Consider the following 15526-nt stretch of genomic DNA (forward strand, 5'->3'; position numbering starts at 1 on the left):
TGCCGGTGCGCGGGCCGCGGTGCACCCTGGTTTGCGCGCCGGGCGGAAGCGCTGCCGTGCTGCGTAAGGGCGGAGGGCGAGATGCCGGACTACCTGGGAGCCGACCAGAGGAAAACCAAGGAAGAGGAGAAGGAGGACAAGCCCATCCGGGGTGAGGGACGAAGAGGGGGAGACTCTCGGAGCGGCGCCCGGGTGGCGGGCGGGGGCGGCACGACCGTGCCGGGAGCAGCTGCCGGAGCAGAGCCGGGAGCGGCGGGGCCGGGGGGCTGGATGGGAAAAGAGGGATTAGAAATGTCCCTGAGGCGGCTTCTGGCCTCGGCCGCCGCCCTCCGAGTGCCGAAATAAACACCGGTGTGAGGGCCCGGCTTTGGGAATTCACAGGGAGAATAGAGAAGGACCGATGGGGGCGGGGAGAAGAAATACCGTGTGGGGCTGGTCGGGAAAGCTGCCGAGATCCTCAGGGGAGGAAGACAGGATACCTTTTTAGGTCTAGTTGTCTTGTAGGAGACTCCTAAAATGCCTGATCTGTTCCTCGTGAGAAAAACAGGCTTTTTGTGGTTCAGTGATGAGTTGAAAGATCAATAAAACGTGATACAGTAAAAAAACTACAACTCCCTGAAAGAAGGTTGTGGTGAGGTGGGGGCCAGTCTCTTCTACCTGTCTGTAGCGAGAGGACCAGAGGAAATGGCCTTGAGCTGGGACAGGGGAGATTCAGATCAGATACTGGAGAAAAAAATTGTCACTGTTGGGGTGGTCAGGCATTGGAATGGGCTGCCCAGGGAGGTGGTGGAGTCTCCATTTCCCTGGAGGGGTTCAAGAGGCATCTAGATCTGTCACTGGATGACAAGATTTAGTGGCTACATTGGCAGTTCTGGGTGGACAGTTGGACTTGATGATCTTAAAGTTTGCCACTTCCATTAGTAATTCAGTGGCAGCAGGAGAGGTGGCAGATTTTTCCGAGCACACTGGCACAGTGTGAAAATTCCTGGTTGCTCCTTGTGCTTGAATTAAACGTGCCTTTTTATTTCAATTTAATGTGCATTTTTATTTCACATTAGTAAATATTTAATGATGCATCTAGGAGCGCAAGCAGGGCAAAATGTAATCAGTGATGGACTTTGAACTGTTCCCACTCAAGAAAGACTTCTAAATTGCAGCATCACAGTGTTTAGTAGCTATAAAAAAAAAATCAATGGGGTAGTACAAATAATCAGGAAAGAAATAAGGATCAACATAAAAGGTCCTCTCAGAATATATATAATGCATACTGCACCCAGGTCATCAGTACTGTGTGGTTTGTGCTCCATCTGCCTTAAAAAGATACAATGGAATTAGAAAAGAGAGGATACTGAGAGCCAGGAATGGTGGATGGAAACAGCTTTTGGGGGAAGGGAGAGGGCGTGTTTGAATGTGTGTTAAACTGCAAGTGATGTGAAAGGGAGCAGGGGGTGACAGTAACAGAGAGTTCTGGTTTTTTTATTTAATGGAGAAGGTTCCCTGGAGCCTCCCTGCAGGACTATGCAGAGCTGAACACATGGAACAGCCAATGCTGCTTGTTCTTCTGAGGGAGTTCTGAGGCTCAGGTGAAAGTTTTAGATTCCAGGCTTAAGTCAAGTAAAAGGCAGCACAATGCTGATGATTTAAACCAGGGGATTCCTTCCCGTGTATTTTGCTGAAAGTTGCTGAAAGTTTGCAGGGATTCAAAAACCCAACGTAAATATTCACATTAGCAAAGTTGTTTAAGGATGGATAATAATGTGTGACCCAGGAGTGGGGTCTCACCATGTATTTGCCACATTTGTGAACCTTCCTGTTTGAGAAGGGATATTAGGCCAGACTGTTGGTCTCATTTAATCTGACCCTTCCCATGTTTTCTGTTTTACAATAATAAAACTAGTAGTTTACAGTGATGTTTTGTTACTGAGACCAGCTTAGATTTGCTGTTCCCTGCCCACACTGAGCTTTTTGGAAGAGAGACGTCACTGGCAGAAAGTGGTGAAAAGTGTTCTGTTGATGCTTTCTTAGACATTTAGAACCAAAAAGTTAAAAAGATGAAGTTTTCATATCTTCCATCCCTCCTTTGTGCAGTCATAGGAAGCTGGAAGAGGCAGAACTTGCTTGCTGTGAGCTCTGGGTGGTGCAGGTTTTGGGACTGAAGAGAGTAGCTGGAGACCCTGTTTTGTTTTTCTTGGCTGTCTGATGCTTCTTTGTTCCACTTTGGTTCAGTGAAAAAGTAGAAACTCAAAAGAATCTCTTTAAAATAAATGTGTTCATCTTTTAGAAGCAGAATCGATGCTGTTGGCTTTGTTTTTAAAACTGGAAGCTAAGTCTCTCCTGTCTTGTTTCAGCTCTGGATGAAGGGGACATTGCCTTGCTGAAGACATATGTAAGTATCCTACACTTATGAGAGTGCTGAAGACAAAAAGCAGTTCCTGTTGGGAATAGAGTGCAGGAGTGGAGGAGTGTGTCATTAGGGAGTAGTTATTAAACCTGCTTAGGCTCCTAATGCTTTTCTCTCCTGCCAAAATCTTCTCTCTCTTTTCACCATCCAATGAGAAGGCCCCAACCCACAACCCTAAAAGTAATCCAGTGGGTTTGTTTGCTTGGAAGTAATTAAGGGTTTCTTTATTTTTGTTTTGTATCTCATGGCTGATCACCACAGGCATCTGACAGCCAGGGCTTTACCAGGGCTTTTTCACTCATCAGTTTTCTTGGTTTATAAAAACAATAACTTTCAGACCACTCCTGCCCTCAAATTGACTTTCTTTTAGCATCATGTTAAAAAGCTGTCAGAGAGGGATACATGGACCTTGTCCAAAGGAGCATAGCATTGGGATGCATTTTCCATGGACAATAAGGCTTAAAATGCCAGTCTCCCCTCTCTGCTGGTGTAGCAGTTTGAGCCACATTAGAAATCTAAAATCCAATTTTTAGGCTTCCCCCACCCCTTCTCAACAATTTATCCTAACACCGGAGAGAAACTTTCAGGCCAGAGGCTTCTGTAGGGGAAGGGGGAAGTATATACATTTATTTACACAAATAAATACTATACAAACTAAAGGCAACTATATACATATATATATATATATAAAACATTACTATCAGTCAGTCCTTTCCAGTCCCTCCTTTAACTTTAGTCCAGGAGCAGCCTTTAAGGCTGATATGTAACTCAGTCTTTTGCTGTGGGAGTGTTCTGGGCTCCTGAACACTCCCTCCTCACCAAGTTCCAGCAGTTGTTTGTTGTAGTCTCTCCTCCTCATGAAGTCTGAGAAGATAGCTTTGAGTCCTTGCTCTCCTGCTGCTGGTGATCTCTCCCTCTCGGTGTCCCACCTTGGTTCATAGGCTGCTGCAGTGTAGCTTATCAAGCATCCACATCCTGGAATCCTCATTCCTCCACATCAGTTCTCAGCTGCCCCTGGTCAGCTTTGGCAGGCAACTCTTGAGCTCTTGGCTTGTCTCCAGTTTCACCTGGGATTCTTCTCCCAAGCACTGAGCTGATTTATCAGCCCGTCCACTTGGCTCTGCTCAAGTGCTGAGCCTTAAAATCCACCCCCCACCAGCCTAAATGCAGTGGGGGGACAAAACCCCCTAGCCTTGGCCACAGGCAGCTCGGTTCAGTTCTGCACTGTCCCAAGCATCCCGCAGCTGCAGGGGGGAGAAAAGAAGGCCTGGCCTCCTCCCCCTTACCTCAGGTGCTGTGAATGTCTTCCTTCACAACACACACTCCAAATGCTGACTCTAACTCTAGCCAAAGGCTGAGTTGGGGGGTCACAGGGCTCCCCTTCCCCCCCCAGAGGGGAAGAGAGGGAGCCCAGCCACCCCCTGGCCTTGTCCACCTACACGCAGCAGACACCAACAGCAAAACAGCCAAGACTGCACTGCCAACCATTTCCGGTGCTGTGATATATGATTTTGAGCAGAAGCGAACAACATGAGTGGTGACTGGCTCTCCAGGGAACACTACCCTGGCACCCAATCACCTCTGAGCCCCCCCAACCTCTCAGGGGGAGCCAATTTCAAACTATGACAGCTGGGAAGTCCAGTTGGTCTGTGAAAGAACTCTTGAAAGATGAAACTTGCAGCTCAGGGCATGTCTGGATTTGAGTGTTTGGCAGAAGTGTGAATTTTGTTGACACTAAGATGCCTCTACAAAGCTCTGAAGTACATCTTGTGCCCGCTGTGGCTTCTCTTCTCATTACCAGTGGTGTGCAAAGGGATCTTGTACAGCAAATCCAGATCTGGATATGCCTGTGTTAGGCAGATCCAGATCAAAAAAAGCATTTTATCACAAGCAAGAATTGTGATTTGCCCCATGATCTTTCTGCTGTCTTCTGCAGATGATAGAAAGGTTGAGTAAGGCACTCAGAGATGGTCTTCAGATAGTGTATTCAGAATTCTGTCTATATGTGATTTTTAATAGGACTTTTTTAAACTTCTGAAGTAATAGTTTGAAAAAATAAGGCTGAACAAGTTTAAAAGAAAAACAGGTCCTTGAAGTTGACAAACGTGGAAAATTTCCACTTGCACAATTAGGCAATTGTCTGTAGCTGCACTTCACTTTTGCAGACAAAAATATTGTTACTGGAACTTGATACTGTCTTTTTTGGCTGTGCTCAGTAGTTGGCTGTTGCACCAGGACAGTCTGTTGAACATCTTGATGCTCAGCTGCTCTTGTCGTGTTTTCCTAAACATGAGATAATTTGAGTTATGAAATCTACGTGATATTCCTTTTCCAGGGCCAGAGCACGTACTCAAGGCAGATCAAGCAAGTAGAAGATGATATTCAACAACTACTTAAGAAGATCAATGAGCTCACTGGTATGTGCCTTTCTTGAGATGGCTTTCAACAAAAGAGCCACAGATACCAAAACAAGCGTTTTAAGATGCTGATTTTAAACAACTTCTGCATTGGTTTATTGTTGTTATTTTTCTCAAGAGAATGCAGGGGGTTTTTTTGGTAACATGAGATTTTTGCTTAGTAGGTGATGGGTTTTCTGATTGGGCAGGGTTAATCAGTACATCTGATTTTGTAATTTTGTATTTTAACACATTTTTAATCAAATAATTTTTTTGTATATAGCAGCGGCATGAAACAAATGCTCCTTTCTGACACTAGATAATGAAGTAGTGGTACCAGTCCTTGTGCAATGAAGAAATGTGTAGCAGAACAGTTAGAATTTCAAATCAGCTGGGTTAAAATCAGTAACAATGGCAATTAATTTGTTTCCTAATTTTTCTTTGTTTCACTGACGTATGTTTGTGGCCCTGTTGCTAATCCTGTAGTGGCCCTCAGTTTTGCCAGGAAGACCACAACTTCTCTTGTAGAATAACCTTGATTCTCTCAAATACATTGTGGAGATGGTACTTGTTATATCCATATTTTGGAAGATTTATGGAGGTTTTCATCTGTGGGAGTCCTTTGGCTTCTGTATCTCACACTGAAGCTTTCCCTCAGTGAAAGCACATGCAGAGTTTCACTCCTCCTCTGGAAGGTAGACATCCACTGTCTGTGATATCTGTGTCAGGCTGAAATATTCCCACATTGCAAGATTGTTTGAAAGAGTGGCCAGGCTGGGATCTGCACATTTAGCTGCAGTCACGTGACGTCTTTCTTTAGGAAACTTGTTTTTTAGGAAGTCCATCAAAGACACATGTGTGAGTGTGTTTTGGAGGCCTCTCAAGAAGCTTCCTGCAGGCTTATCTCTAAGGTTTTGGTGTGGGAAGGATTGCTCATGTCCCATTTAGCTGCTTCTTCCTCAGCTTGTCTGTCCTGCACACAGGAATCAAGGAATCCGACACTGGCCTGGCTCCTCCTGCTCTTTGGGATCTGGCTGCAGATAAACAAACTCTCCAAAGTGAGCAACCATTACAAGTTGCAAGGTGAGTGTGCTCTTCCTCTTTCAGTGGAGCTCCATAGTGTTAAAAATGTGATTTATAGCTTATGTGTAGACTTCTTTAAAAAATCAGGTTCACATGTTGTGCATATTGGAGGTGCTTTTTACCACTGAATCATAAGGGAACTGTGTTACTAACTTTATACCTGTACTTATCCCTGCAACTATTGTATCATGCCATAATAATGGAATTACAAGTGCAACAGCTATTTTGGTGTACTTGGGACATAGAGTCTCTTATCTTGATGCTTATGCAGGTAACAAGCCAAGTTGTGTGCCGGGAGGTGTAACTGTGTGTTCTGTATTAGGTGCACGAAGATAATCAATGCAGACTCCGAGGATCCCAAGTACATTATCAATGTCAAGCAGTTTGCCAAGTTTGTGGTGGATCTCAGTGACCAGGTGGCACCTACTGACATAGAAGAAGGCATGAGAGTTGGGTATGCAAAGTCTTTGTGTTCTTCCGAGTCTTCCTGGAGAGTAAAGCTTTCTCTGAGTTGTCTCATGTCTTAGTTTGACATGTCAACAGCCATCATTTTATTTCAAATTTTTGCTGCGGTTGAAATTACAGCACTAATGTCTTTCTCTTGGAAGCTGGTAGCTCACCTGCATGCTCTGATGGAATCTTTTGATTTTGATGTTATTCTGACAAAAACCACATGTTACGGACTAAAACCTTTCAGTCTGGGCCCCAATAGCCCCAGTTCTCAGGGAGCCTGCCTAACCCAAAGTCTGTTTCTTCTTTGGCACTTGCACAGTTACAGGGCAGCCAGGAAATGTTCACCGAAGAGATGAAACTTTGAGAATCAATATTTTGCCAGTTTGCTCTGTGGGATATTTTGAAAATTAGTTTTCAAAATACTTCGGAATTAATAGTTTTGGAAACCTTAAAATTTTCTGCAGAAAGGATTCCAGTTTCTAGCTCATCTGACTATTAGCTTTCAGGGCTGGGCTGTCTTCATGCCAGAGAAAAGAACAGTTTAAGAATTCACCTTCTCATTTACAGAGTTGTTTCTACATTGCAGTTTAATTAACCGGTGTTAAAATAATGGTCTTTATGCTTTCTCACCAGGGTGGACAGAAACAAGTATCAAATCCATATCCCCTTGCCTCCAAAGATTGATCCCACAGTCACCATGATGCAAGTGAGAACTCCCTTTACTTACTTTGACATTGCTTTGTCTTGTAGCTGTGATTACTTTAGCTGGATTTTGTTCTGGGCTGTGAAAGCCTGGAGAGATTCACAGCACCAGGCTGGTAACTGCTCCCTCACCTCTTTGTTGTGCAGGTAGAAGAAAAGCCTGATGTCACTTACAGTGATGTTGGTGGTTGTAAAGAGCAGATTGAAAAGCTGAGAGAGGTGGTCGAAACCCCTCTGCTTCATGTGAGTAACCTCCATATTGAAACCTTTACTATTTTTGAAGTATTCTGGTCATCTGTCAGCATCTGGAAAAGCAAGAAAAGACAGTGTAGCTGAATGTAAACAGCGGAGTGAAAGGAAGTCTGGTTTTAACAAGTGAAATACAGCTTAGCCCACTTTATATTGCCCTTCACTGATGATTTTCTTAATTTGTATTTACGCTTTGCTGCACATAATCTTTAATTTGCACATAACCCTGCCTTCTGTCTCCCACCATTACAGCCTGAAAGATTTGTGAACCTTGGGATTGAGCCTCCCAAAGGAGTGCTGTTGTTTGGGCCACCTGGCACAGGCAAAACCCTCTGTGCCCGTGCTGTTGCCAACAGGACTGATGCCTGCTTCATCAGGGTGATTGGGTCTGAGCTGGTGCAGAAGTATGTGGGAGAGGTAAGAGCAAATACTTGAGGGAGTGTGGAGAGATTTGCACATTTCCCTTATGGGGACCAGACACTGCAGTGGCAATGAGGGATGGATGGACTTGGATGCTGCAGATACAGGTGGGGAAGGAGTTGTCAGACAAATTGCTGCAGGTCAGGCGATGGGGAAAGTACCTGAGGTTTGCTGTCACTGATGAAAGGGGTTTTGCAGTGCAGAGTTCAGTCTGTGGTTCAGGAGGGACTCTGGGATTAGGATTCTGTTCCCAACTCTGCCACTTATTTCTCACTTGACCCTGAGGTAAATTATTTCATGTGTACTTCTAAGTTCAAGAACAGTAATTTATCTCTCCTTTATAAATTACTTTAAGCATCCATTTTATGAATGTCCTATTATATATGTGAACAAATAAAAAGAGTTTTTTCATTGGAAACTTAGAAGTGTTTGGGAGCATGAAAAGTTCGATAGTTTTCCTTCAATGTGCCTCAAAACTCTTAACAAAATCTTGATTTTTGCTTTCAGGGAGCTCGTATGGTTCGTGAACTCTTTGAAATGGCCAGAACTAAAAAAGCTTGTCTTATATTCTTTGATGAGATTGATGCCATTGGAGGTATGTTATTAGTGGCTATAGTTCTAATCCCATATGAGAGCTTCCAGGTTTTCTTTTCATGTTGTAGTTCTTTATCTGGAGTGCTGCATTTCAAGAAATGTGCTTGCAAACACTCTGTTAGCAAAACTACTCCCAGCACACCCCATGTGTAGGAAGCTGTCAGGAAGTGGTTTATACAGCCCCAAGGAGAAGCCATTTTTGTACATTTGGAACACCCAGATTATTTGAACTTTAGTGAAGAATCTCTGTATTATATTTGCAAACAAGTATTGTTAACTTAAACCCCCTTCAGCTTCTGGCCTACACACCAAATCTTTGTTACTGCCTGAACATTGAATTTTTTTCTCAAAGGAAGTGCTTAGGTCCTTTGAAGTAGAACAGTTTTTACACAGACAAGGGAGGATTTTGGTTGAGGGGAGGCAAAACAAACAAACTACACTTATAAATTCCAGCAGCTTGGCCAGTTACACAGGGAGGTACAGGCCCTTTGGTATGAAGGATGAAGATCCAACAGTTAGTTTATCTGACAGATAGCAGCACTAACTCTTGGTTTGAAATGTGTTGTTTCCAAATAACCCCCTCACACCTTTTTAACTCATCACAAGTACTTGGGTACCATCTAAAATCATTTCCCTTGCTGTGGAATTCCTGTGTTCCCTCTCCAGGTGCTCGTTTTGACGACGGGGCCGGGGGTGACAATGAGGTGCAGCGCACGATGCTGGAGCTGATCAACCAGCTGGATGGGTTTGACCCACGGGGCAACATCAAGGTGCTGATGGCCACAAACAGACCCGACACTCTGGACCCGGCGCTGATGAGGCCTGGCAGGCTGGACAGGAAGATTGAGTTCAGCTTGCCTGACCTGGAGGTGAGAACACTCTTCCACAGCCAAGTGTGTTCTGATGCCAGAGTGTTTCTTCAGTTGGGGCTTTATTGTCTGGAAGTTCATGAGAGTTAACAAAAGCAGGACTCTTAACTGATGTGAAACTATTTGGAAAACTGGGGGATTAAAGGTGTGCCAAAGGTTTTCCCACACTGCACAGATCCCACCCCTGGCTGAGAAGCCATGGTGAACAGCTGTAATCACTGCTCAACAGATGTTCCTGACTCAACAGATAAAAAATCCTATAACTAGATCCATGATACAGTTCAGAAGTTGGAATGTGTTTTCTTTTGGCTCTTTTGAGAGAGATTACTTGACATACTTCCATGACTAAAGCTATTTTTAAAGCTATTTTCCTAGATTTGTATCACGGAAACTTAAACATTCCAGTTCAGACATGGGAAACTATAGTTGGGCAGCAAATACAGGATGTATTTTCTGTGTGCCCATGCTGTGGATGTGGACAGTTGCAGGCTGGAGTCATCATCTCTCTCATGCCATGAACACCTCTGTCCTCCACCCTTTTTTCCAGGGGCGAACTCACATCTTCAAGATCCACGCTCGTTCCATGAGTGTTGAGAGGGACATCAGGTTTGAGCTGTTGGCTCGGCTGTGTCCCAACAGCACAGGTGAGCTGAACGTGTTCAGTTATTTAAACAATTCTGTGTGTGCTCTGTCTCCGCTGTCAGTGTTGAATTGTTTTATCCCTTTCTTCCCAAGGGGCCGAGATACGCAGTGTCTGCACGGAGGCAGGAATGTTTGCCATCCGAGCACGCCGGAAGATTGCCACGGAGAAGGATTTCTTGGAAGCAGTGAACAAAGTCATTAAATCCTATGCGAAATTCAGTGCTACCCCCCGCTACATGACCTACAACTAATGCAGGGAATGTTTTTCATGTTCCTCTTAAACCTTCTGCGGAACACAAATACAAGTGTAGTAATTAATGTTTTGTTCTTGGAAGCCAGAAATAAATAGAGTATTCCAAAGAGCAGATGTGTGTTCATTGCAAGTGTGTTCTACACCAGTGGAGTATTGCTGCTGCAGGGAAAAAATCCCAAAGGGATTCTGTTAACACAACCTAAAGGAGTGAGATAATTTTAAATCAGATACCTAGGCAGTGTTAGACATCCCAAGTTTGGATTTCTGGTCACCATTTACAACCCAAAATTTGTAATCTGAGCCATAGAGGTGTGAAGGACCCTTAAGTTTCCGGGTGTACTGAGAAATGTTTGTGTGATGCTCAGCACTGAGGTGTAGGTGCGTCCTAAGAAAACTCGGGAGCTGCCACTGGAAGGCATGTGTGATGGTCTGAGTCACTGCCCAGCTTAGGGAGAACACAAAAGGACATTTTTTCTCTCCCTGAGTGAATGCTCTGGTACCATCACAGCTTGGTTGTTTTTCCTCCAGTGGTTTTCTTCATCCCTTTTGTTGAGATTCTTTGTTTCTTACAAAACAGTAAGAGAGTCAAGGAGGAAGAGGTAAGTGTAATTTCTTAGTGCTAAGGGAAGAAAGATTGCTTTTCCCTGATCCTGCTCTAAAACACTTTGACATCAGTCCACTAGTGTGCACTTTGATGCGTTGTATGACTTGTCTGAGATGCCTCTACACACAGAGGATGACCACAACAGACACCCAGTGCTCCATAGTTGGGCAGTGGCTGACAGTTGTTGGCAACAGGCCTTAAAAGGTTAATCGTCACCCATCCGACATGTTCCTGTAGAGCTGGGTGTGCCTTCATCTTCCTATTTTCAGGTGTTGCATTGAAGTGGTTATCTGGAAGGGGGAAGAGCTTGAAGAAATAACTGAGGAGAAAAATGTTTTTGGGAACTGCTTTGTCTTGGAAGTGAGAGTTTTATTTGGTCTCATTTTGATAAAACTGACATCAATTTAACAAGTTTAAATTGTGAAGCCACTTCTATTTTCTTTGAAGAGGAAGTGTGTGCAATAGGGAGAGTGTACACAGCACGTGCACTGTGTTAGGATTTTGGCTGGTGTCAGTATCTTGAAAAAGCAAACTCAGGCAATTCTAAGTTTTTGCCCATGCCTGCTGAAGAGCTCATCTCAATGGTTATGTGTCCTTTTGGGAAGAATATGTTGGGGAGAGATGCTAGTTTATTGGTGGGACACAATGCTTTTCATTTTAAGCCCAAGGGGAAGGTGGTTGACAGAGCAGCACTGACAGTATCTCTATTTACCAGGAACAGCACTCGAAGTCAAGCGTACCTTCTACTCAAGAAGGATAAGTGAAGTATGTAAAGAGAGTTTCGATCTTACAGGTATCCTAATTTATATCATCAGTACTCTTGCAAAAAAGGAGGGGGAGAGGAATATTACCCGGATTGTTAAGAGGCATCGAACCAGACTTGGGCTATGAAGTGACTTCTGCTGTGGTGGGGCTTCAGCAGCCAAGGGGTGGAGGCACTATCCTGTCCATAGAGACAAACTGGAGAGGGGAAGGAGGTGTTACAGGTTTAAAGGACAGGGGTTTGTTTAATCTAGCACTGACAAGCCTAAAGCGGGATTTAAACTTAGATAGCAGTCTGTTAATCAGTGCAGGAAAGGGGAAGTTAGTTCCCTTTCCAAGAGCTAGCTCAGGCTGGCAGCAGGAAGCAGTGCTTCAGCTGGTGGCAGCAAAGCACAGGAAGAGACTAAGCAAAAGCTGCCAGGTTTTGTTTTCCTGGGTCAGTTACCAGCAGTGCTGGTGGGCTGCAGGAGCACTAGTTCACATGGGCTGGGATCTGGGACTTCCTTGGGCAAAGGTGCTCAGTCCAGCATTCCAGCAGCTCCCTGGGAAGTGCAGCTGTTGCTACCAGGATGGGAGACACAGCATTAGTTGTATCCCACAGAAGCCGGGTAAGGAGAGGGTTTCATGGGGTGAGGGAGCCAGGAGGGTGAGGAGCAGGAACCGGCACAGCAGGGAAGACCTGCCTGGAGGTGGCAACTCCTCCTGGCCCGCCCCTTGGCAACAGACTCTTGTATCCAGGGGCCTCAGCTTGTCCCTCATACAGAGTCTCACCAAGACAAAGTGGAAAATTTTGACAAGTGACATCACTTTATTTTGGAAGTTGATAGGATTTCAATGTGAACTGAAGAGACTACGGAGTTAAAAACTGAAGCTGCAACAAGCTGAAAGTAGAAAAATATACTGTATGTAGATACAAAGGCTTGTTGAACTGGTTAACATTATAAAATGTACCAAAAGTTGTTTAAATAAGCACACACAATGTGTTAACATGCATGCACTTCATCCTCTGAACTCCAGCTAAGCAGCAATTTCTGATGCAGAAAGCTTCCTATCCCAACTGGCACGGGAGTCTGAGGAAATAAAAAATCTTCCCTGACTTCCCTGATTCTTGGGAAACTTGGTTTACCTGAAGCAAGCCCTAATCACAACGGAGCCTGAAGCAAAATGAAAGTGTTACACTCTGTGATCAGAAGTGAGGAAGGTGTCTGAATTCCCTTATGTGCAGGGCCTGTGATTTGAGGGTGCCAAATGAAATGTCACTGGTGTCCCACTTCCCCTGAGCTTTCGAAATAAGCTGAAGAGAGACAGATTCCTACCTCTGCTGAGCTTCACAGTGACTGTTGGGAGGGAAACACATTGAAGATTTCTTTCTTTTGCATGTTTTCCATTTTCATGGTTTTCATCTCACACCTGAAGTGAGGCAGTACCACAGTGGCCAGGCTGACAGAAAAAAACTCCCACACTACTGTTTCTTCTAAAAAACCCAAACATGTAACATTTTTGAGTTCTATTGAACTCTATTTCTCAAAGCACTTAAAAGCTGAGGCAGAAGCAGCACTACTGGAAGATGGGCAAAAGAAAAGTACTTCTTTTTTTTTTTTTGGACCACTGAGACTTTAGACCGTGTCTACATTTTCATTCCAGCTTAAGAGGCTGCATCTAGGGCACCAGTTCTTAATTTAAATAGACTTCACTCCTGCCTCAAACCAGTTTTGTCTTCAAATTTTGAAGCTAAATTAATTTTAGCTTAAAATCAATTGTATTCTCTTCTAGAAAGTCTAACTAGGTTTTGGCAGTAAAAGTACCATATTGATAATGTAATAATTAAACAATGAGTTTCTGATTCCATGTCCACTCATAGCAAAAATGAAGAGTTGAGTATAGTTGAGACAGGTTAGATCTTTAAAAAAAAACAAACAACTGTACCATCCAGGGTTAAAAACAGCAGCAGTTAAATGCCACCAGTGTGAATTCATTAATCCAGCTGGCAGATTATTATAAATTGTATGAATCTGTTGTATGCAAATGTTGACATCAGGCTTTAAAAGCCATCTAAAAAAGTTCTTTAAAGACACTGGTACAGTGTATTGCACTTGCAGACAGTTACTTCCTGCAAGATCCCACTTGTAGTGAGTTAAAGTGCCCATTTTCTCAACAGGAACAGGAATGTCACCTTGTCTACTAGATTTTGACTGCAGCAGAACACACTGAATTTTCTCTTCTTGCATAATTTTGTGCTTGTGTATTGTTGGAAGGCTATACCCTGATTAAAGGAAAACACTGAAGAGCATGAAGGCTTCCAATTCCTTATCCACTCTTCCTACAAAAAATAAGTATCACCCTATACCCGTAGATACAAACAGCCTTAGGCTCTCTTCAAACTGTGCAAATTAAATATTCAGAAAGAGTCTCCATCAGCATAAATCTGGCTTCCATCTTGCTCGATGCCACTCTTCAGAGGTCAAAGTCAGTCTGTGAAAGCAGACCCATCTTTCACTTGGCAAGCAAGGACAGCATCATGAATACTGTGAAACAGCAACTCTCTTGTTACAGCCTTATCAAAAAAGTTCAGTCTTGTCAGCTCATTCATAACAGGGCCTACAAAACAAAAACACAACACAACATCAGCAAATAAACCCAAGTGCAGAGATGAAAGGCAATGGCATCTCAGAAAGAAGATAACAACTTATTCTCTTACTTGCTGTTACTTAAAATATTTAAAATAGCCAGATGGATCCCACGCTACTTCTACTTCAAAGAGGCAATTCTCTTATCCAGACATACACAGAGCCATATTCTTGGCAGAACATGCTACAATTCCAAACATTGGAATCTTGGAACATTTCAGGCTTTTCTTCTTATTACATTACTACAACAACTTCAAGACACAAAGTTTAGTGTAGCATTTACAATTGGCCAGCTGGAAGAAATGGGAGCATGATCTAGTGCTCACAGTGTTCATTACATCAGTGCTCTACTTTCACTAAAGTGAAGGCTCTAATGCACAGGGACTTGCTTTTCCTCAAATCCAATTTTACGTGCAGTAATTGCTGATTCTACTGAGGCACCTGGCAGCACAAAATCCGGGAGCAGAGGGAAGGAGATAAAACACAGTGTCTCCCATAAAACTCACAAAAAGAAAAAAAAAATCTCATCTCACCACTACAGCAGGCAATGCAGACACAGACACCAACTTCTTTGTATTCTTTTATAATCTGCAACAGAGTTAAACTGAAGTTAAATGCAGATGTATCATTGTACACATCACAGTTCTGGAAGCCAAATACTGAGAAAGCTGCACAGTCCACATTCCCCAGCATTCAGCTAAAACTTAAAGGATTAAAACAGTGATTAGGTGAATTATTGGATTATATTTGAGTGGGCAGTCATGTCTCATGCTTACAGGTTCCCTATTAGGTATCTTAAAAGTTTTCTATGGGTTTTTCTGGGGAAAAAAGCCCTACTTACTGATTTTAGTGTTTTTGCTCCAACTGAATCCACAAAGTTCACCGGGGTGAAATCCAGAATTAAAGAACGAATGTTGGTTTTGGTCTCCACAAAATGTTCATGCTCATCAGGAGACACGTCTTGTACAGCAGAATCTGCAAATTTTCCATTCACGGGTAAGTCATCATTTGCTATCTCGTGTTTTACACTTGCTTCTACGTCATTAGTCTGGGAGAGAGGATAAATAAAGCTTAATGACATTCAGTGCTTCTTCAATGTAGATCCCCTTCCTCCCCGAACTCGGCTGTTCCTTAAGCCTTTAGAAGGTGTTCAGCTTCTAATCCCCACAGAAACTGGCTTTGCTTGCACACGTACTTCCGCATCCTGCACATATCAGGGTTTATTCTCTCATGCCCAGCCTTTCGACAGTCACATACAAGCAGCTTAAAGCTTCACTCTCAGGAGTGAATTACCCATTTCCTTCAAACACTGACACCTGTTCATACATTTTTACTCCATTTCCTTGTCTTATCCCTGCTGATCCTGTCAAGCCCTATATATGCAAAAGAAACAAGAGCAATTGGGCTCTCAAGTTAGGCCTGGTTTTGGTTTCTCACTGTAAAAAGCACATGCCAGCTCCCACCACAGAGA

The 15526-nt window shown here is 43.6% G+C and overlaps 2 protein-coding genes across 9 annotated transcripts in view; one reads left to right on the forward strand and one right to left on the reverse strand.

Annotated features, from left to right (window-relative positions):
- Window positions 1–8: 8 nt before the first annotated feature.
- PSMC2 (proteasome 26S subunit, ATPase 2) lies at window positions 9–10171 on the forward strand. Its single transcript, XM_051805096.1, has 12 exons — window positions 9–151; window positions 2349–2386; window positions 4737–4818; window positions 5781–5880; window positions 6203–6334; window positions 6967–7039; window positions 7183–7278; window positions 7537–7701; window positions 8212–8299; window positions 8965–9167; window positions 9715–9811; window positions 9903–10171. Exons 1-12 carry the CDS (start codon window positions 82–84, stop codon window positions 10058–10060), a joined length of 1302 nt encoding a protein of 433 aa, XP_051661056.1. The 5' UTR covers window positions 9–81; the 3' UTR covers window positions 10061–10171.
- A 2040-nt stretch (window positions 10172–12211) lies between these two features.
- Window positions 12212–15526, reverse strand: part of SLC26A5 (solute carrier family 26 member 5) — a 33324-nt gene continuing 30009 nt past the window's right edge. For all 8 annotated transcript variants that reach the window (XM_051805074.1, XM_051805073.1, XM_051805071.1 and 5 more), the window contains 3 exons: window positions 14897–15103; window positions 14589–14643; window positions 12212–14026 (listed from right to left, as the gene is read on the reverse strand). In XM_051805074.1, coding sequence (XP_051661034.1) covers window positions 13896–14026; window positions 14589–14643; window positions 14897–15103 — 393 coding nt within the window. In that variant the 3' untranslated portion in view covers window positions 12212–13895. The remainder of the gene's footprint in view (window positions 14027–14588; window positions 14644–14896; window positions 15104–15526) is intronic.

Source organism: Manacus candei, unplaced genomic scaffold (genome assembly GCF_025592945.1).
Source record: "Manacus candei isolate 608988 ecotype Guabito, Panama unplaced genomic scaffold, ASM2559294v1 h1tg000063l, whole genome shotgun sequence".
Taxonomy (NCBI): Eukaryota; Metazoa; Chordata; class Aves; order Passeriformes; family Pipridae; genus Manacus; species Manacus candei.